Source organism: Pristiophorus japonicus, chromosome 3, assembly GCF_044704955.1.
Source record: "Pristiophorus japonicus isolate sPriJap1 chromosome 3, sPriJap1.hap1, whole genome shotgun sequence".
Lineage (NCBI taxonomy): Eukaryota > Metazoa > Chordata > Chondrichthyes > Pristiophoridae > Pristiophorus > Pristiophorus japonicus.
This window is the reverse complement of record NC_091979.1, coordinates 64,113,755-64,136,911: the sequence shown is the minus strand read 5'-3', so window position 1 is coordinate 64,136,911 and position 23,157 is coordinate 64,113,755. Positions and strand designations below refer to the sequence as shown.

The window sequence follows — 23,157 nt, the reverse complement described above, 5'->3', positions numbered from 1 at the left end:
AGGTGGTCCTCGTGGTCAATTCCTATAATGAAGATGTCTCGCAATGCTTCGTTGAGGTGCATGCCAAACTCACACGGTGCCGCAAGTCTCCTGAGGTCGGCAGCATATTTTGCAATCGCCTGACCCTCAGGTTTGCAGTGAGTGTAGCATCTGTACCTGGCCGTAAGGAAGCTCCCTTTTGGTTTCAGTTGGTCGCGATTAATTCAGTCAGCTCATCGTATGTCTTGTCCTTGGCCTTCGTGGGTACCAGCAAGTCCCTGATGAGGCAGTATAGCCTTGTGCTTCTCCGCCAATGTGTCCGTCTCCCCTGCCAGGTCGTTTGCCACGAAATATTGCTCGAGCCTTTCCATGAAGGCATCCCAATCATCACCCTCTGCAAAGTCTTTTAGTGTGCCAAAGCCAGCCACGATCGCGTGGAAGTCCTTATTCTCGTCGCCAGTTATTATGTCTGTAATGTACTTGTGAATGACTCCACGAGGCAATGTGTTGTTCTCAAACTGTAGTGACCTTGGTCCTTTATTCCAAACTCCAGAGTGAGGCACAAACATGGTGTGCAGACTTTTATACTGGGCCCTGCCACCAGGGCAGGAACCTCCCAGTCTCCACCAGTTGCACCCTCGAGTGGTGCCAGCATGTATATATACAGTGTAAACCTTATTGAAAGTACATCAGGTAAACAAGTCTCCATCTTATGCAACCACACAGTGACTACACAGAGAGTACGTCCATAGTCTGCATATACAACATATACAACATAAATAATACTTTGTCTTTATGTTTTTCCTCCCAAAATGGATAACTTCACATTTATCCATGTTATACTGCATCGGCCATGTGTTTACCCACTCACTTCACCTATCTAAATCGCCTTGCAGTGTTGTCAGCAAACTTGGAAATATTACACTGGAGTTCCCTCATCCAAATCATTTATTTATAGATATATATATTTATTGTGATCCCTGTGGTACCCCACTAGTCACTGCCCACCACCCCGAAAAAGACCAGTTTATTCCTACTCTCTGTTTCCTGTCAGTTAACCAATTTTCAATCCATGCCAGTATATTACCCCCAAATCCTATGTGCTTTAATTTTGCACACTAACCTTTTATGTGGCACTTTATCAAAGGCCTTCTGAAAATCCAAATACATTACTTCCACTGGTTCTCCCTTATCTATTCTATCAGTTACATTCTCAAAAAGCTCCAGTAGGTTTGTCAAACACAAATATTTTAGGTTGCTTTACTTGAGTGCAGACAATATCTTGGCAGAGGTCCAACAACAGTCGATCCATTGACAGTTTTGGTGTTCTGAGGAGCTTTCCGTTCTCTAGGTTTCACACAATAAGTATTGTACTCACCTAAGTGTTACTACACAATGTGAGATCAACTTCTGTGGCCTTATATTGAAAAGATTTGTTAGGTAGAACTTTTAATTGGAGCTTTGTGGAAACTAAATTGTTAGTAATCATTCCTGTGCTTATTCAATTTTTAACTGCAGATAATGGGTTCAAAGGTTTTGTGTTAATTTTGTTTTACTAAGAATTCACAAGCGAGCCTGGTGCTGGTAGGTACATATATTAAGAAGATCGAGGCTGCTGATGGAAAGGAGGCTAAGGTTGAGGAAGATAATTGAGTGGGCCAGGCAGGTGGGAGTTAATGTGTGCTAGCTGTGGACAGTACTGGAGTGTTTCAAAGTTTTACGATTAAAGCAGTTAGAGCAATAATTGTTCAAGGCAAGGTCTACATCCTGATTTCGGCAGATAGCAACATTGAGAGTGAACTGAATTGTCACCCTTTCTTAACTGCAGGAAACCAGAGATGGAGTCATCTATGAAATCCCTCTCCTCAGATTTCAACAATTATGTGAAGACTTTTAACCTCTTCTTAGACCGCTCCACTGAACATATGTGCATGCAAAAATTCATTGATGAGAAGCTGCCAGACATAGTAGCCAGGTACAGCATGTTTAGTGTTTTGTTCAAAACCGAGGAATCTGTAAAGACTATGAGCAATGTAAGTTTTAACTTAATGGTAGACATCTACGTTTAGTTACTTATAAATGTTTTTCTGTTGTTATTTATACATCGGCTTGTGATTGTTGATATCGGTACAACGTTCGAAATTCCGAATCCTCAGGACTGACTCCATTCCGTTTTCCGGATTTCAGACTAGAAAATCAATAATCTGAAATCTGGAATGCTCAACTGAATCCGTGCCGGGTTTTGAGTGGCGAGGTCTGAAATCCGGCAAAACTAGAAATCCGGCGCAGATTCAGTTAAGGATTTAAGATTTCAAACTTGATTTTCTTGCCTGAAATCCGGAATTCTTGACTGAAACCATGCCGGACTATGGGTTTTGCCTCAAAAATGTCAGGTTTTCGGACAATAATTCCGGATTCCGGAAGACTCCATCAGCTATATGCAAAATGTCCGGTTTTTGGACAATTCTGGTTTTCAGAGTTCCGGAGTCGGGACGTTGCACCTGTAACACTCTTGCTCTGAGTTAAAAGATTGTAGCCTATAAATTCAGGTCGGCAGTGCCTGTTTTTCGGGTGCTAACCAGTTAATGAGCCCCCAATATAGGGGCCGGAAGAGCGCACGCATTTCCAGACGGAAGTGCGCCACCCGCCATATTGGGAAAGGGAAAGAAACTGTCGTACAGGGCCTAAAGCCGGTTTGAGGGGACGCTTTATCTGCAACAGAAAAATGCTTTGATTGGGTTCACTTGATCACATGACCTGATTGCTGATTGGTCCCTTGGAGGATAAGACACACCCAGCTGTTTCTCTGGAATGTGTAATTAGAACCGCCCTGCCTATGTAATCTGTGTCTTCCCAAAGTGTAATTCGAGCCATTCTCACTGCCGATCCAGACAGAAGAGAGTTGACTTGGAACAGACAGGGCTCACTCTCGTGGGCTAAGACTTTCTCCCACCCCACCCCTCCAAATAAGTTCCTGCTCCCACCGCCCAAGTGCCTGACCTTGTGAGCCTGATCTGGCAGTCAGCCGACAAAAAAAATAACATGGTATCGTCGGCAGCGCCACCTCCACTTTAAGGGTGGCCACACCGCCAAGCCACAGATAGTATACCGACAGCAAAAGCTGTCAGTGGCACCGACCAGCGGCGGGGCTGCTCCCATGGGGCAATTCTTGAAAATGGGTAATTTCCCGAGGGGCAATTTCAGGAAGAGGCCCCCGCCAATTGTTGACTGATCGGCGGTTGCATGCCCCAGCAGGAAAATGGGCGGAGCGATCCTGGACACTACTCCAAAGCTGAGGAAGGGCAATTTAAAAAATGGCGACCCCTCCATGGAGACTCGGTGGTCATTCTGCACTGATGCATGGCCGCTGCTTTCATGCGGCCAGAGGCTGTATAGAAACGGACAATTTCGGCCCAGTGCAGTTTAAGCATAATCAGATACTACATGCAATGAGATAGATATAGTAGGCATACATCACGTGACATATGAGAATGATCTACGGCCCTGGAACGGAACGGACGGACGTTGAGGCAGAATGTGGTTTCTGAACAGGTCCCCACTGGCGGAGATGTGAGACTGAAGCCTGCATGATATCCACCTTGAGGAAACTCTCTCCTCGGTTTGCCTGTTTCTCTCTCTCCGTTGCCCGTTTTTATACCCTATTTTGGTGGTCAGGTGGATACCTTGCATCAATTATCTTTTACCCATTCAATTGTCCAATCATATGGGAAAGGGTACTTATGAGGTCATTTGCTACCTTTTCTCTGTCTGAATGTCTTGTTGCCCTTTCAAAACACAGCTTGTTTATAGAATCATAGAAATTTACAGCATGGAAGGAGGCCGTTTCAGCCCATCATGTCCGCACCGGCCAACAAGAGGATAGCCAGCCTAATCCCACTAACCCCTGCAGGTTACAGCACTTCAAGTGCACATCCATGTACTTTTTAAATGTGGTGAGGGATTCTGCCTCCAACATCCTTTCAGCCAGTGAATTCCAGACCCATATAACCCTCTGAGTGAAGAGATTTCCCCTCAAATCCCCTCTAAACCTCTACCAATTACTTGAAATGTATGGCCCCTGGTTGTGTTGACCCCTCTGCTAAGGGAAATAGGCCCTTTCTATCCACTATATGTAGGCCCCATATAATTTTATATACCTCAATGAGGTCTCCCCTCAGCCTCCTCTGTTCCATGGAAAACAAAGCCAGCCTATCCAATCTGTCCTTATGGCAAAGATTCTCCACACCCGCCAACACCCTTGTAAATCTCCTCTGTACCCTCTCCAGTGCAATCATATCCTTCCTGTAATGCGGTGACCAGAACTACACGCAGTACTCCAGTTGCAGCATAACCAGTGTTTTATACAGTTCAAGCATAACTACCCCCATGCCACTTCCGCTCTTGTATTCTCTACCTCGACTAATAAAGGCAACCATTCCGGATGCCTGCTTAACTACCTTATCTATTTTGCCTGCTACCTCCAGGGATCTGTGGACATGCACTCCAAGGTCCCTTTGTTCCTCTACACGTCTCAGTGTCCTAACATTTAATGTGTATTCCCTTTCCTTGTTAGCTCTCCCCAAATGCATTACCTCACACTTATCCGGATTAAATTCCATTTGCCACTGTTCTGCCACCTGGCCATTTGATATCTTCCTGCAGTCTATAACTTTCTTCATTATTAACCACACAGCCGATTTTAGTATCATCTGCAAACTTCTTAATCATATCCCCTATATTCAAGTCTCATAGGCCGTCCCTCGAAGCGAGGATGACTTGCTTCCTCACCAAAAAGGGATGAGTTCACAGGTGTTTCAATGAAGGACCTAATATTCCAGATCCTGAACTACATCTTGAAGAGTGGAAGATGCCTGTGTGTGGATTTTTTTAACGTGTAGTGACCGTTGCACACCAGCTTGACAGAGCTAGGTCTTGGTCCAGTGGCAAGGATTAACCAAGACGACTGGAGACCTGCTCTGCTGCACCGACCTAGTGCACACACATATCGCAGTGTGGGCTGGTCCGCGCTGCCCCTGGGCCCTCGCCTCTTCTGAGCCTCAAACTCACTCCTCTCCTTGGCCCTGGTCATTTCCCTCTACAAACTCTTGCCGCTGTTTCGCCCCTCCTGCTGTGCCTGCCCGCATTGCAATCAGCGACCTGGCTTCGCAGCCGTCGCCCTCCTGCAGCAGCAGGCACTGCTCCCTGCAATGGTATGCTGCTTGTAAGGGGTGGTTTGCAGGGGGTCAGCTTTCCCTTCTGACCTTATATGAGCAGTTCCGAATCACTCCCACACCCTTGGTTCTTGACACTGGAATTATGAAGGGAATGTGACAGACTTGGACAGACAATTGGTTTCAAGGTAGGAAGCAGATATGGCTTTATTGTGTTTAAAAAGAAGTAAAAGGCACACCTTTAATAACACACACAGACCAATACACACTGAGGGGTACAACACATTGAATAAAATGTCAAATTACAGCCTGTGGGGAAAAGAATACAGCTTAAACTCTAAATGGGGTAAAGAGGAGAATGCAAATACATTTACACAAGTTATCCCAGCCTCCCCCCTCCCAATTCTCCTAACTAACTAAGTTATAGCTCTGAGGGTTCAGGGGCTATGCTCACCAATCCCTTTAGACAGTTGCCGGTGAATCACGGTTTTGGGGTTCGCTGTACTTGGCCTTCTAGGCGAGCCGCACCCCGGACGGAGGAGAGGACTTCGGACTGCGTAGTCTTCCGTTGGGGTGCGTCCGTTGATGCGGTAAGTTGCGTTTCGGATGTATGGGATAAGTACCCACTTTCTTTGGTTTTAGTTAGTCCTTTTAGGTAATTTCTCACCCGATGGCCGTTCAGAAGTAGATTGTAGAGTGGTTGTCAATTTGGTTGCTGACAACCTTCCGTTTCATGGGCCTCGTGCTCGGTCAGTTCCTGATGAGTTCTGGTAGTTTCCTTCACTATTCCATTTCTTCCCTGTAGAGCAAGCAGGCTGCTTGTCTGTGTCTGTGTTCCAGTCTGTGCTCTGCTTCTCTCCTGTCTTCTGCTAGTTTCTGTGTTCTGCTAGTCTTTCCTTGTAAAACTGGGGGATAGATATATCCCCCAAAAAATGCTCCGTTATCTCCCATCAAATCTCTTGGGCTCTGTTTAAACTGTTCTGTCCGTTAATTTTCAAATGTCTCCTTTGTCAGCAGTAACTCGATTAGGGTGTGAGAATGTGTTATCACTGGTTTTGCATTGTTTTAGGATTGTCCAGTTTTTCTGACCATGATTTCCATTGTGCTTGATTGGGTAATTCGATTATCTCTTAGGGGGTGAATAGCCTGGGGTCCTTAATACACAAATTTGCTTCAGACATTGGCCCCACCTCCTGTATTTGTTAACTCTTTTTCGCAGCCAAAATGTTGTAGAATCTTAAAATTGATATGCTCCTTCCCATAGATGTTTAGGGGATCTCAAGCTTCTATAATTTAGGTCCATTTTGAATTCCCTTTCCTATGAGTCCAAACACTTAGGGGGGGGGGGGTCTCCATGAATGCATCCCCTTTTATCCCCCGCAGGCTTCGTCTGCCCCTTTAAGCTCATTTAAAAAGCCCAGAAAGGGATTCTTCTCCTCTGCAGGAGAAAGGTATCTGGAATCTTTGCGAGATATTGGTAAATTCTACATGCTGCACGCCCACATTACAACAGCGACTATACTCCAAAAGTACTTTATTGGCTACAAAGCACTTTGAGACGTCCGGCGGACATGAAAGGCACCATAGAAATGCAAGTCCTTCCTTCTTTGGAACGGTTTACTATATTGTCCAATGATCTGAATGGCCCATAGTGTCATGTATTTCTCACATCTCTGTCCTACATTACAACAGTTACTACACTCCAAAACTACTCCATTGGCTGTGAAGCGCTTTGAGACATCCGGCGGCCGTGAAGAGCGCCATATAAATCCAGAGTGTTCTTTATCTTTCAGATGACTCTGGGTTCCCCCCAGAGGGATTATTTATCCCTCAATCAACATCACTAAAAAGCAGATTGTCTGCTCTTTGTCGATTGCTGTTTGTGGGAGCTTGCTGTGTGCTGGTTGGCTGTCTTGTTTCCCGGGTTTCAGCAGCGACTACACTTCTTTAAAAAAGAAAATTGGTTCTGTGACGTGCTTTGGGACGTCCGGCGGTCGTGGAGGGTGCTATATAGATGCAAGTCTTTCTTTTTTTTCTTCCTGACATCTTTTATTTTTGTAAACTTGATTCGGGTTATTTACAATTTGATTCAGCACAGCCTGAAATGGAGGAAGCATAAAGATTCAGCAAGTGTGTGAGTGCTGACACTGAGAGTCTTGTCATGAGGGTGTGGTGATTGGAAGAGATAAAGCCCAATGCTTATGTTGAAGGGTGTGGTGCGAAACCAAATTTTCAGTGCCATCTGACAGTACATCAATCACTGTGCAGCTTTTATGGGCTGATGAAACTGTTGGGTATTTGCATTTTTTGAAAGCCTCAATTACCTCTTTGTTCACCGTGAGGAAGCGATGGCTTCAGGCTGCATTCTGGGTGTGGGAAACTTTCAGCGTTCTATTCAAGTCGAGATCATTGATGTATACCACAAGAAGCAAGGGACCTAGTACTGAGCTCCGTGGAACCCCACTGGAGCAACTTTCCAGTCACAAAAATACCCATCAACCATGATCCTCTGCTTCCTGCCTTTAAGCCAATTTTGGATCCAACTTGCCACTTTGTCTTGGATCCCATGGGCTTTTACTTTTGTGACCAGTCTGCCATGTGGGACCTTATCAAAAGCCTTGCTGAAATCCATATACACTACATCAAACACACTACCCTCATTGACCCTCCTTGTTACTTCCTCAAAAAATTCAATCAAGTTAGTCAGATATGACCTTCCCTTAACAAATCTGTGCTGACTTCGTTAAGGCTCCTTTCTAAATCTCTTATCACCATAGCTATGCCTTGGAGGCCTCTGTTTCTGCCTTGACCTCATAACAACTTTAGCTCTCTGTGTTTGCTGAGCTTGCACAAGTTTTTCTTTTTATTAAACCATTATTTCTTTTGTAATTCGTAGTTTCTTCGGATTCATGATTTCTTACAATTGTGGGGGATGGGTTGTAAGCTAGACAAAGTTATTTTAAAATTTAAGCAACTGAGCAGCAGATCAGAAACACAGCAGCCCAGTGTAGAAGGGTAGGGGCGGTAACTGAGGCCAGGCTGGATTTCCTGCACCTTGTCTGAAATTGGTGAGTGGAGCACCGGGCTGCAACATTGCGGCACAGACCACGTGAATTTGTCAATGCAAGGCCACGGCCATTGAAAAAAAAAGGTGTCACACACTTCTGCTTTAATTTTCATCCCGAGAGCAGAGTGTGACCCGGTTCACGACCACGAGGTTGGCGCGGACATCGCCCACGGCAGCTTCGCGGGGAGCTACCAAAATTCCACTCTGCTAGCCGGGCACTGCCGGTTTGTGCCTCGGCGGAATTTCACGGGAGATAGTAGCGGCCCCACGACCCAGGCAAGAAATCGTTTCAGCCCCTGTTTGCGCCCCTTGACGGGAGGTGCATGTGATGTGAATTTCTCCCCCATAGCCTTGATGTCTAGAGAATCCAGGAATTTGGAAATCAAGTTTGAAAGAAAAAGAAAGACTTGCATTTATATTACATCTTTCACCACCTCTGAATGTCTCAAAGCACTTTACAACAATGAGAAATATTGAAGTGTGGTCTCTGTTGTACTATAGGAAGTACAGCAGCAAATTTGCACACAGGAAACTTCCACAACCAGAAATGTATTAATGAACAGATAATCTGCTTTTGTGATGTTGATTGAGGGATAAATATTGGCCAGGACATTGGGATAACTCACCTGTTATTCTTCGAAATAGAGACCTGGGGCCTCTTGCGTCCACCTGAGAGGGCAGATAGGCCCTTGGTTTAGTGTCTCATCCAAAAGACAGCACCTCTGCCAGTGCAGCACTCCCTCAGCACTGGAGTGTCAGACCAGATTTTTGTGCTCATATCTCTGGAGTGGGACTTGAACCCACAACGTTCTGACTCAAAGGCGATGGTGCTACCAACTGAGACATAGCTGACAAAACTAGGGTCATTACAGTTGGCCTTAGCAGACTTGGGCTATGAAGGGAAGACATAAATCAGTCAGGCTTTCTGTTCCTCTTCCTGGTAACAATACAGGGACTGGAAATTGCCTGTTTAAGGAAGACGGGTGAGGACAGAAGCAGGGTTTAGCTGTGATGGCACATGTTCATAGTCAAATTACCTCAACCTACAACCTTTTGACTCAGAGGCGAGAGTGTGACTGACTGAGCCACGACTGACAAGATCCAGTGCTCATTGAGGAAAACAAAGAGCAGGCATGGTCGGATGAGGGGCAGTGGGCAGTTTAAACTTGTGGTTAGGGCTAAAATGCATTTTATTCCACAAAATATAGTTCAAGTAACCAGTATGATTTCTATGGTGTCTTTGCTAGAACTCAGTTAACAACCAACTTAATAAATTCTACATTTTCTCTGTCAGTTAAACCTTGCTCAGTATTTGTATCATTGGCTTTAAACACAAAGGGGTCGATTTTCAGTGGGCATCCGCCTGTTTAAGCTTAAAAATCTGGATGTGGTCTCACCCGCCCATTCTGCACTGAAGCCATTTTGGCTCGGGCCACCTCATGGGTATCCAGCGCATCTGCCTGAAATCGATGGGTGCCGGTTTAATGTATGCAAATGAGGGTCCTGTACTTGTTTAAGACCCCAAATGCCATTTCCAACAACTTTAGCATGCTGTTCGTCAGTTCTACAATCGACTCACCATTTGTGGGTGGGAATATTTGGGAAGAACATAAGAATTTGGAACAGGAGTAGGCCATCTAGCCCCTCGAGCCTGCTCCGCCACTCAACAAGATCATGGCTGATCTGGCCGTGGATTCAGCTCCACTTACCCGCCCGCTCCCCATAACCCTTAATTCCCTTATTGGTTAAAAATCCATCTATCTGTGATATGAATACATTCAATGAGCTAGCCTCAACTGCTTCCCTGGGCAGAGAATTCCACAGATTCACAACCCTCTGGGAGAAGAAATTCCTTCTCAACTCGGTTTTAAATAGAGGCTGTGCCCCCTAGTTCTATTCTCCCCGACCATTGGAAACATCCTCTCTGCCTCTCTCTTGTCTATCCCTTTCATTCTTTTAAATATTTCTGTAAGATCACCCCTCATCGTTCTGAACTCCAACGAGTAAAGACCCAGTCTACTCAAACTATCATCATAAGGTAACGCCCTCATCTCCGGAATCAGCCTAGTGAATCGTCTCTGTAACCCCTCCAAAGCTAGTATATCCTTCCTTAAATAATGTGACCAAAACTGCATGCAGTACTCCAGGTGCGACCTCACCAATACCCTGTACATTTGCAGCATGATCTTCCGTTTTTTGTACTTCATCCCTCACGCAATGAAGGCCGACATTCAATTCACCTTCCTGATTACCTGCTGCACCTGCAAACTAACTTTTTGGGATTCATGTACAACGACTCCCAGGTCCCTCTGCACCGCAGAATGTTGTAATTTCTCCCCATTCAAATAATATTCCCTTTTTACTGTTTTTTATTCCAAGGTGGATGACCTCACATTTTCCGACATTGTATTCCATCTGCCAAACCTTAGCCCATTCGCTTAACCTATTTAAATCTCTTTGCAGCCTCTCTGTGTCCTCTACACAACCCGCTTTCCCACTAATCTTTGTGTCATCTGCAAATTTTGTTACACTACACTCTTTCCCCTCTTCCAGGTCATCTATGTATATTGTAAACAGTTGTGGTCCCAGCACCGATCCCTGTGGCACACCACTAACCACCGATTTCCAACCTGAAAAGGACCCATTTATCCCGACTCTCTGCTTTATGTTCACCAGCCAATTCTCTATCCATGCTAATACATTTCCTCTGATTCAGTATACCTTTATCTTCTGCAGTAACCTTTTGTGTGGCACCTTATCGAATGCCTTTTGGAAATCTAAATACACCACATCCATCAGTACACTTCTATCCACCATGTTCGTTATATCCTCAAAGAATTCCAGTAAATTAGTTAAACATAATTTCCCCTTCATGAATCCATGTTGCGTCTACTTGATTGCACTATTCCTATCTAGATGTCCCACTATTTCTTCCTTAATGATAGCTTCAAGCATTTTCCCCACTACAGATATTAAACTAACCGGCCTATAGTTACCTGCCTTTTGTCTGCCCCCTTTTTTAAACAGAGGCGTTACATTAGCTGCTTTCCAATCCGCTGGTACCTCCTCAGAGTCCAGAGAATTTTGGTAGATTATAACGAATGCATCTGCTATAACTTCCGCCATTTCTTTTAATACCCTGGGATGCATTTCATCAGGACCAGGGGACTTGTCTACCTTGAGATCCATTAGCCTGTCCAGCACTACCCCCCTAGAGATAGTGATTGTCTCAAGGTCCTCCCTTCCCACACTTCCAGCATTATTTTAAAGGATCATCATCTGCTCTCAAGTAAGTCACCAGCCTAGTCATTTTGACTGCCAGTCTGCTGATTTTACTATTTTTGCTGTGTTGGCTGTTTGAGCTGAAATTAATCTTTCCAAAAAGTTATTGGCTGAGTTGGCACTGGAATGTTGACCAGGGGTTTCTGGAAAACATCACAGTGGCATTTTGGATTTGGTGATTGGTATGGCATTGTGTGTAGAAGAGGAGGAGGAGGAGCAGGCAGAAGTCCAGAAATCTGCAACTCCAGAGAGAAGGGGCAGAAGGAGGAAGCTCACAGAAGGCTTTAGTCCACTGGAGTATCTTAGCCAAACTGTTACCCAAAAATTGGACAAAGCAAGTTTGTCATTGGATAGAAATTCTACATTTATTCTAGATTTAATAGCCTTTATTACATAAATGGATTATTATTTCTGTCATTGTGTTTGTGACAGAAAAATAAAAAAGGGAAACAATTTCTTCTTGATTAGTAGGTAAAATAGTTCAAATACTTTGATGTCAATTGCTTTGGAGATTTACAAAGTTAGTGCTGGGCATTTGCATGTTAAAAAGAAGACATACAAAGCTGTGGGTTAGAAAAGCAATTTGTTACAAATGCCATTGTCGGTTGATTCATGTCACTTCAAAATACAACTGTTTTACTTTGCAGCATTGGGAAAGAAGGAAGCTCCAGTCTTAATGTCCTGGGAGTAGGAAGTGGGTCAGGTAGGTTCTGCGGTGTTCATTGTTCTATATCTAATGACTAAGTATTGTATTCATGATACATGTATTTCATCGTCACACACTGCGGATTTAATCAAATACAGTTACTATTACAAACTGAGAAATGGGATCAACTATTGAATGCTAATGGATCCTCTTTATTTTATCCAATAGCAAACACAAGAAGGATGCACACTAGATTTCCAATGTCTCGTATTGTTAAGGGGCATGAACAGAAAACTATAATTGGAAATACGTTGGGCTTAAAATTGGATTGCCCCATAAAGGGCGTGTGGATTGGGATTCGCGATCACCCTGTGGCAAGGAATTCAGGAAGAATGCAACCTTCGTGCTGCCTGCTAATTGTAATGTTTGTAGTGTTCAACCCAGCTGAGCATGCTTCTGAGTGGCTGAATGCTCAGCAGTGGGCCCAAGATCACATGAGGCTTGCACTAATACAAGCTAGACTCCATTTTTTAAAGGTAGTTTATTCCTCTTAAAGGAAAAATGCATTCTACCTGCAGCAACTCATGCAACTAGCTGGAGGAGTCAGTGCAAATGTCACAACAGGGGAGAGAGCATGCACTAAGGTTCTCTGATGCAGCACTGGAGGCCTTGGTGCAGGAGGTGGAAAGAGGAGAGAGGTCTTATTTCCACAGGGGGCAAGGAGGCACAATCAAAAACACCAATGGGAGCAGATCAACATAGGTGTCAATGACAACAGTGTTGCCACGAGGACCTGACTGCAGTGCAGGAAGAAGTTAAAAGATATTACAGGAGTGGTCAAGGTCAGCGAATTAATCTTCAAATGGCATATCCCATCATCTGCACCATTAGCTTCACACACTGCTCAATGAACCACACCCCCATCACTCACCGACCAGCAATCTCTATCAATCATGACTCATACCTCATTTATAGCTTCCCCTCACCCTCACACACTTATCACTGCTGCAAGACTCACAAACATATCTCTCAGCTTTCACACACTGCCCGCTATTCAACCATGACAGACATATTACCTAAACACTTTGTCCCACACTCACTGACACACTTCCCCTTCTCTTGCAGAACAAGGTGGCTCACAATCGGAGCCAACAGGGGCTACCCGAAGGGGCACAGGTGTGCCTGCATAATCTCGCCCTCCTTGGAGGAGATGGTGCTGGCTATTCTGGGGAGGACAATCTCTGTGACCATGGCCAATGACCGGGCAAAGCAAGCCAAGATAAGGGTATCCTCATACCTAATCCACCTTCTCACATCCCACTTCCCCCTCTTCTGGCTTACAAACTGCATGTGGTGTAAGCATGCACTTCTTGCTCTGTCATACCCGCCCCCGCCCATGCCCACCCATTCATTACAACTATCAACAAGAGCGGACATTGACAACGAGATCCAACACCAGCTCCAGTGCATCAGTGCAGCCTTCGGTCGCCTGAGGAAAAGAGTGTTTCAAGTCCAGGCCCTCAAAACTGTCACCAAGCTCATAATCTATAGGGCTGTAGTAATACCCGCCCTCCTGTATGGCTCAGAAGCATGGACCATGTACAGTAGACACCTCAAGTCACTTAGGAAATACCACCAACAATATCTCCGCAAGATCCTACAAATCCCCTCGGAGAACAGACGCATCAACGTTAGCATCGTCGACCAGGCCAACACCCCCAGCATTGAAGCACTGACCACACTTGATCAGTTCCGCTGGGCAGGCCACATAGTTCGCATGCCAGATACGAGACTCCCAAAGCAAGCACTCCACTTGGAATTTCTTCACGGCAAACGTCAAAAGATGGGCAGCGGAAGCATTACAAGGACACCCTCAAAGCCTCCCTGATAACGTGCAACATCCCCACTGACACCTGGAAGTCCCTAACCAAAGACCGCCCTAAGTGGAGGAAGTGCATCCGGGAGGGCACTGAGCTCCTCGAGTCTCGTCACCGAGAGCACGCAGAAATCAAGCAAAGGCAGCGGAAGGAGAGTGCGGCAAACCTGTCCCACCCTCCCTTACCCTCAACGACTATCTGTCCCACCTGTGACAGAGACAGTGGTTCTCATATTGGACTGTACAGATACCTAAGAACTCATGTTAAGAGTGGAAGCAAGTCTTCCTCGATTCCGAGGGACTGCCTATGATGATGACCCTTGTGTTCTTCATTCAGACACCCAAGAACTGCCACCTGGCCAGGCACTGGTAGAGGAGCAGGAAGACAGCTATAATGGTGACACAGCGACATTCTATTTCAAACTTCCAGTCACCAGCTCAGATACTGACATTCCCCGTACTTTAGAGGATAAGTTAGACACGAGATCTGCACATGATGAGACACTGGCTATGATTAGCCTGTGCCCAGGCCAAGGGGAAAGAGTAGCACAGATGCCAGCTCCTCGGAAGGCAAGGTCACACATGAGTTCTGCTGCAGTAGAATCAGATGAGGACTTCGATGGGGCGGCCTACAGAAGAAGGCTGATGGGTATACACACTGAAATGCTTGGTGCAATGGCAGGCCTGCCAGAAAGTCTAAGTGCAATACCAAGGAGCTTGGAAGAGTCCTGGACCAACATTGCACACATTTTGCGCAGAACTTGGAACCCATGATTTTCAGCATGGATTCGATGGGCAACTTCATTTTTGCACTTGTCAACCCAACCATGATGCAACGTCTGATGACCGATGTCTCAGCTTCCATTGCAGCACAGACGGAAGCGACCTAAAGTCTGACTGCTGCAGTGGATGCTCAAATTTCTGCTCATTTGCAGGCTCAGCTTGCAACCATGCAAGCTCAGACTGCTGTCATTGTGACTGCAATTGCCATTGTGGAAAGGGACTTGCAGGGTGTCGCAGCAGTCCAGCAATCAGTCCTCCAAACAGATTACTAGGATTACTGAGGCACTGCCCCAGCAGAGTGGCAGTGGATGTGTGGAACATGAACCTACTGTCCTCTCTCAGGATGACAGCATTCATTCTCCCACCACAGCCATTCCGCCAATACTCTTGCTGTTGGCTGTTAGCCAGCCAGTCCAGGCTGCTGCTGCCCAGGCCGAGGTGGTGCAGTCTACAGCTGGGCCTTCTAGGCCAAAGCTGCTCGAGGTCATCCTGAAAGGCCACCTCAGTCTCCCCCACAGAATGACAGCAGCCTTTATCGGGGGTGATGTGTGGGGTCAGGTTCACCTCTGATCTTCTGAGCAGTTCGAATCGCTCCCACTCCCTGGGTTCTAGACTCTGGATTTATTTGGGGGATGTGATGAAGTGCAAGAGATAACTGGTTTGGTGCAAAAGAACTTCGATTTTATTAAAGGCAAGAAAATACAATGTCAAACTTATAGTCACTTAAGTAAAGAACAGTATATCACACATTCAAAGGAGTTGCAGTGAATAATAAACCTCACACCTCCCAATGCCTACTAGGTTAAACTCCAGGGCAAACAGAGACTATGCTCACCAATCCTTTACTGGTAGTTTGCAGTGGTTCGCGATTTCGGGGTTTGCTGGATTCTGTCGGTTCTGCTTGCCGTACCCCGAATGTCAGAGAAGACTTTTTACTGTGCAATCTTCAGTTGGGTGGTGTCCACTGATGCGGTAGGGCGCGTTTTGGACTTGTGGGGTAAGTACCAGCTTTCTTTCATTAGAAATAGGTTTCAAAGTCTTTTTAGATAATGTTTTTACCTGTTGGTAGTCAGGCCTAGGTTGTAGAATGGAAATTTTCGATTTTTCGGTTTCTTCTTTGTAGAATTTTGTTTCGAAGTTGGTCGGTCGCGGTGTTTTTGGTGGTACCACGTTGGCTGTGGTCAGTTGTTGCCGCGATGGTGATGGTCTTCCTTTTTCCGATTTCAGGACATCGAGGCTGGAGAAGCTAGTTTAAAACTGCTGCGGTGATCTTTCTCCCTCCTTGATGCTCTATGATGCTATACTGCTCTGTGCATACCTTTTGTTAAGCATAGCATGGCATCGCATCAATACCTTTTGTTAAAGCAGGGCCCAGTTATACCTTTGGAGCTGTTCTAATCTTCGCGCCGAATCAGCCCCGATTCTTTGTTTAATTTTGGTGGGCTTAATATTTCTTTGTCATATTTTGGCGGGCTCATTAAAATGTTAACCTGTCTCGGATGTGTCGATTTTCTAAATCTGTTTCTTGATGGAAATATTAGCTTTGGTATTGGCAGTGTCTCTCTGTGCTTGGGGTTTTAATGCAGGTTGGATGTGCCATTGTAGTTATGTATGTGCTGGAATGGTTTTCGAGATCAGGATGATGGTTAGCTATCTCTGGGTTAATTGTTGCTATGTTAAAGTCGCCTGGGGAGAAGAGTTTTCGAGTATCCACAGTTCTCCAGACAATTTGCTTTAGCTTCAATACTCAAAACTGACTTCTTTGAAGGATAGTTCCTTTAGTTCTCAGCCATGCCCAATCTGCTTTGTAAAATCCCAAATTCGATTGAAGTTCATAGTTTCTTCCATGTGCACTTTAGATTCTCAAACTTTCAGGTAGATAGTTCCAAATTAAATATCATTTCCAATGAGTCCAAACACTGCGGGGGGTTCTCCCACGAATTTTGCAACCCTTCACCTTCCACTAGCCATGATGCAGTCACTGGGGAAGCACTGCGTACGAGCATTATGATAGGCAAAGGTACACTGAAGGCAGGCACTAAGGGTGATTAGTTGAATTTTTATGTAATGTTGGATGGATTGATGTATAAAATTAAATTGGAATGTTTGTTTTGTGGTGGGTTTAATTTCAGCATTGTGGCCACAACGACGCTGTGATGGTCAGTATCAGAGGAATGGTAAGATATTAGACTATTGGTGAATGTGGAAATGACGTTGCGTTTACTGGAACCGCAGTCGGACGAGTCGATCACGGAGAGCCCGGGCAAAAAGAGACTGTCTAGATTGCCTCCTTCAAATAAGCTGCTTCCTTTTCCGCTTCCTCCTTCTCCTCTTTTGCTTCCTCTATCTCCTCCTCAGCTGGCCGCCCTATGCCTGGTGGCAAGGGCCGAGCCCTCATGATGGTGAGATTGTGAAGCACGCAGTAAACCAGGACCAATCTTAAGAAGCGCAGTGGTGAGTACTGTAAGGCAGTGGAATGGTTGCTTCAGCAGCCCAGTGGTGGTCTCTATGATGTTTCATGTGGTAGCATGGATCCCATTGTATGCATGCTGGTCACATGTGGTTCAGTTGCGGATTGGAGTCATGAGCCAGAAGTCTAAGGGCTAATCACTGATGCCCAGCAGCCAGCCTCTGGTTTTCATGGTGGCTCACAGACTGAAGGATCAGCGGACTAGCACAGAAGAAAAGCATCATGACTATTGCCAGGATACCGGGCATTTACCATCATGATATGCTGAGCATGGTCACACACCAACTGCTCATTCAGCGAGTGGAAACCTTTGCTATTGTGGTACATCTCAGCGTTTAGATGTGGTGCCTGCAAAACCATGTGTGTGCAGTTGATGGCGCCCTGCACCATGGGAAATTTTAAAGTCAGAACCAAGGCGTTCTCCACTTGCAGCATTATTCCCTGTTACCTCACTAAATTTAAACAATTTAAGAAAACTCCAAATAAGTTCCACAAACTTACATAGAAATCAGTCTGCACCTAACTTTGGAATTACAAGATGCAACTCGCCAAGACTTCTTTGACAGCATCTCCCAAACCCAGACCTCTAACACCTAGAAGGAAAAGGACAGCAGACATATGGGAACATCATCACCTCCAAGTTCTCCTCTGAGTCATATACCATTCTGACTCGGAAATATATCGGCATTCCTTGATCGTAGCTAGATCAAAATCCTGTAACACCCTTCCTCACAGCACTATGGGAGTACTTTCACCATATGGACTTTAGCAATTCAAGAAAGCAGCTCAGCACCACCTTCTAAAGGGCAATTAGGGATGGGCAATAAATGCTTGCATTGGAAACGACACCCACATCCCAGGAACGAATAAAAATAGAACCTGTTAAATATGCTAATGGGGGTCCTTGATGCTGAACGCATGTTTAGCTGTGCGAGTTAGCATGGGGCATTATCTTGATAGACGTCATGATCTGCATATTTCCAATGCACACTTTTAACGCCCACCTTACCACCCTCACCAAGATGGCATCCGGCTTAGTTCTAGCATAGGATAAACCAGCGAAGATGGGAACTGAGTCAATGATCTGTAGCAGGACTGCCATATTCCAGGTACTGTTGATGGACTGGAATGGTATCACCTCAATTATGTCATCTCAATTACTTCATGAATTACCGTAAAATGTGTTTATTCCTAAGTAACTGATGCACTGTTATTTTATGAATGTTTGTTTTTACCTCACATTTAAAAGAAAATGTAAATATTTTAATTCCTTGAAAATTGTATTAAATAAATGGTTGTTTCTAAATGTGTGTTTTATTTAACATTTCAACTTAAAAATAACTAACTTTTATCTGTTATATAGGAAATTGTGTGATTAAATATTAATCCGTCTTCTCCGAAATGTTAGAAATGAATTCAAACATTGCCTGAGATTGAGTCTAAAAGTTAGATGGAGCAAAATTGCCCCTTTTTATAGTCCCATTACCATCCCTGGGGGACAATGACATTTTTGCCCAGGAGAGGTGGGGTGTTACCACCGCCCGGGAAATTGCCCCAGAGGTTTGGGGGGCGCTGTCCTGCCACCGGTGCGCCCCACGGTTAGTTCCCGGGCCGCTCTCAATCGCCGATGACGTCAGCACAATGCATGCCGACCCTTCGCCAACCCATGCTGACCCCTTTGCATCTCATGGGGAAAATTGCCCCGCGGGCTGCGACGACTACTGCCTACTGCCGAGACGACCCTTAAATGGGAGGCCGTTAGAGCCCCAGGCCACCACCGTTTTAGGTGGGGGCTGCTGGCTCGGTCGATCGCGTCGCTGGTAACCCAGCGGCGGCCACCAAAGGACCATGCAGAGTGCGTAGCGGCCCTCCCCTTTAATGGATGGGAAGGGGTGTTGTTGTGCATCAGCACTATGTGGACCATCCGTGTAGCGCTGGCCTGCTCTGTGCGACGCTGGACTCAACACCACGATATCGCCCCGGGAGCACCCTGCAAAGGAAGTGGAGTGCCAGCGACAGCGCTCCGCTTCCTTTGAGGGGCATACGGCCCTATTCCCCGTCGGGGGTGGGGTTTCTGAGCCAGCTGCAGGAAATCCCGAACCCGGAAAATTACTGCCAGAGCGTCTGTACAGCTGTGCAGAAAACAATTAATTAGCCAACTTCTGGGTCGATTAGAACGATACCAGAAGACAAATAAAATTTGCATAATTTGTTAGAAATTGCTGCAGAACATTTTCCTGATGGAGAGTGCACTGCATATAAACAATGGCGGATTCCAAGAATAATGCGGAATTTTGTTTGACTTCGGGAAAGGAATGCGGCATATCTACCCATCAGTTCCCATGTCCAAGAATCTCACTGCAACTTTGAGAAGGAGTAACTTGTTCAGAACAAAATCCTTTTATTATTTGATGTCCATTTTCCATAATTTGAGTGCTACTTTAACAAAATCTACAGTATGTTTTCTTATTTCAATGTATTCATTTTATTTCCTTATATTAAAACAAATAATAGACTTGTGAACTGAATTCAATGAAAATATAATTAAGAAGTATTGTTTTTGCAAAATAGCACTGGTTGTAGTTCTGTGAAAATTGATTTGAAAGGTAAAGGAAAATTACAATGAAAGGTATATAATTTAAAAGACCATTTGAAATCCAAGCAATTTTAATGCATCTTACTTATTCCCATTGATGAGGCACTGTAAGGAATTCATGGAAAGAAGCATTCAGATGTGTTTTGTTTTTCCATTCAGGTAAAATAGACTTTGAAATACTTGGTAAAATTAAGTCCAAACATCCAGGCCTTTCAATTCGGAATGAGGTGGTGGAGCCTAATCCTGAGCAACTCTCCAGTTACAAAGGTATTTTTTTAAACTTAAATTTTTATATACACCACGTGTTTCCAGGTGAAAACTGCAGTTTTATTTGAGGTGTTAAATCATCTTGGAACAACAAGTCTGTTTCAGGTAGTGACCGAGTGTATGTGAGACATCGCTGTCCTTTTGATTGATCATGGAACCAGTAGTTGGTACTAACCTATGTAAAGATGCTGAGAACCATTTTACTGCTAACTAAATTTCTCATTTATTTATTATTCTTCTGTGATTATGTTTTCATGAACTTTTTTGAGCATCGATGAACTTTATTGTTTTCTTTTGGATGAATTTTGTGCTCTATCGCATTGAGACTGTGTATAACCAATTGCAGAGAAACAGAAATAGAAACAGATTGGGGGAGCACAATGGCCCAAGTTTCCACACAATAAAAAACGGGCGCCCCTCCGAGCTGGGCGCCTGTTTTTCGCGCCGAAAACGGCGCCGGAAAAAAAACGCGCGATTCTGGAGCGCCCTGCAGCTCCATGTCTGCTTGGCATGGCGCCCAGGGAGGCGGAGCCTACCACACGCGCCGATTTTGTAAGTGGGAGGGGGCGGGTACCATTTAAATTAGTTTTTTTCCTGCCGGCAACGCTGCGCGTGTGCGTTGGAGCGTTGGCGCACGCGCAGTGTGAAGGAAACATTGGCACGCGGCCATTTTTGTAGTTCTCTGGAGCTGTTTAATTTTTGAACATTTTTTAATAAAAGCACATTGCCATCAGCACATCAGCACTGAGGCTTCCTGCAGCCTTCTCACTGACTCCTCCCCCCCCCCCCGCGGGAACGAACGGCTTCCTCCTCCCCCCCCCCCCCCCCCGCGGGAACTAACGGCTTCCTCCCCCCCCCCCCGCGGGAACGAACGGCTTCCCCCCCCCCCCCCGCGGGAACGAACGGCTTCCTCCCCCCCCCCCCGCGGGAACGAACGGCTTCCCCCCCCCCCCCCCCGCGGGAACTAACGGCTTCCCCCCCCCCCCCCGCGGGAACGAACGGCTTCCCCCCCCCCCCCCCGCGGGAACTAACGGCTTCCCCCCCCCCCCCGCGGGAACGAACGGCTTCCCCCCCCCCCCCGCGGGAACTAACGGCTTCCCCCCCCCCCCCCCGCGGGAACTAACGGCTGCCTCCTCCCCCCCCCCCCCCCTCGGGAACTAACGGCTGCCTCCTCCCCCCCCCCCCGCGGGAACTAACGGCTGCCTCCCCCCCCCCCCCCCCTCGGGAACTAACGGCTGCCTCCTCCCCCCCCCCCCCGCGGGAACTAACGGCTGCCTCCCCCCCCCCCCCCCCCGCGGGAACTAACGGCTGCCTCCTCCCCCCCCCCCCCCCCGCGGGAACTAACGGCTGCCTCCTCCCCCCCCCCCCCCCCGCGGGAACTAACGGCTGCCTCCTTCCCCCCCCCCCCCCCCCGCGGGAACTAACGGCTGCCTCCCCCCCCCCCCCCCCCCCCCGCGGAACTAACGGCTGCCTCCCCCCCCCCCCCCCTCGGGAACTAACGGCTGCCTCCTCCCCCCCCCCCCCGCGGGAACTAACGGCTGCCTCCCCCCCCCCCCCCTCGGGAACTAACGGCTGCCTCCTCCCCCCCCCCCCGCGGGAACTAACGGCTGCCTCCCCCCCCCCCCCCCCCGCGGGAACTAACGGCTGCCTCCTCCCCCCCCCCCCCCCCGCGGGAACTAACGGCTGCCTCCTCCCCCCCCCCCCCCCCGCGGGAACTAACGGCTGCCTCCTCCCCCCCCCCCCCCCCGCGGGAACTAACGGCTGCCTCCTCCCCCCCCCCCCCCCCCGCGGGAACTAACGGCTGCCTCCTCCCCCCCCCCCCCCCCCGCGGGAACTAACGGCTGCCTCCCCCCCCCCCCGCGGGAACTAACGGCTGCCTCCTCCCCCCCCCCCCCCCCCGCGGGAACTAACGGCTGCCTCCCCCCCCCCCCCGCGGGAACTAACGGCTGCCTCCCCCCCCCCCGCGGGAACTAACGGCTGCCTCCTCCCCCCCCCCCGCGGGAACTAACGGCTGCCTCCTCCCCCCCCCCCCGCGGGAACTAACGGCTGCCTCCTCCCCCCCCCCCGGGAACTAACGGCTGCCTCCTCCCCCCCCCCCCCCCCCCCGCGGGAACTAACGGCTGCCTCCCCCCCCCCCCCCCGCGGGAACTAACGGCTGCCTCCTTCCCCCCCCCCCGGGAACTAACGGCTGCCTCCTCCCCCCCCCCCCCCCCCCGCGGGAACTAACGGCTGCCTCCTCCCCCCCCCCCGCGGGAACTAACGGCTGCCTCCTCCCCCCCCCCCCGCGGGAACTAACGGCTGCCTCCTTCCCCCCCCCCCCCGGGAACTAACGGCTGCCTCCTTCCCCCCCCTCGGGAACTAACGGCTGCCTCCTTCCCCCCCCCCCCCCCCGCGGGAACTAACGGCTGCCTCCTCCCCCCCCCCCCCCCCCGCGGGAACTAACGGCTGCCTCCTCCCCCCCCCCCCCCCCCGCGGGAACTAACGGCTGCCTCCTTCCCCCCCCCCCCCCCCCGCGGGAACTAACGGCTGCCTCCTTCCCCCCCCTCGGGAACTAACGGCTGCCTCCTTCCCCCCCCCCCCCCCCCGCGGGAACTAACGGCTGCCTCCTCCCCCCCCCCCCCCCCCGCGGGAACTAACGGCTGCCTCCTCCCCCCCCCCCCCCCCCCCCGCGGGAACTAACGGCTGCCTCCTCCCCCCCCCCCCCCCCCGCGGGAACTAACGGCTGCCTCCTCCCCCCCCCCCCCCCGCGGGAACTAACGGCTGCCTCCTCCCCCCCCCTCGGGAACTAACGGCTGCCTCCTCCCCCCCCCCCCCCCCGCGGGAACTAACGGCTGCCTCCTCCCCCCCCCCCCCCCCCGCGGGAACTAACGGCTGCCTCCTCCCCCCCCCTCGGGAACTAACGGCTGCCTCCTCCCCCCCCCCCCCCCCCCGCGGGAACTAACGGCTGCCTCCTCCCCCCCCCGCGGGAACTAACGGCTGCCTCCCCCCCCCCCCCCCCGCGGGAACTAACGGCTGCCTCC

General features: G+C 48.3%; 1 protein-coding gene across 1 annotated transcript in view; it reads left to right on the top strand.

Moving 5' to 3' along the window:
* Positions 1 to 1,817: 1,817 nt before the first annotated feature.
* The window catches only part of LOC139253887 (histamine N-methyltransferase-like), a 48,968-nt gene continuing 27,628 nt past the window's right edge, over positions 1,818 to 23,157 (top strand). Inside the window, exons 1-3 of the mRNA XM_070873601.1 lie at positions 1,818 to 1,954; positions 12,147 to 12,202; positions 20,030 to 20,137. Of these exons, the coding sequence (XP_070729702.1) occupies positions 1,818 to 1,954; positions 12,147 to 12,202; positions 20,030 to 20,137 (301 nt within the window). The remainder of the gene's footprint in view (positions 1,955 to 12,146; positions 12,203 to 20,029; positions 20,138 to 23,157) is intronic.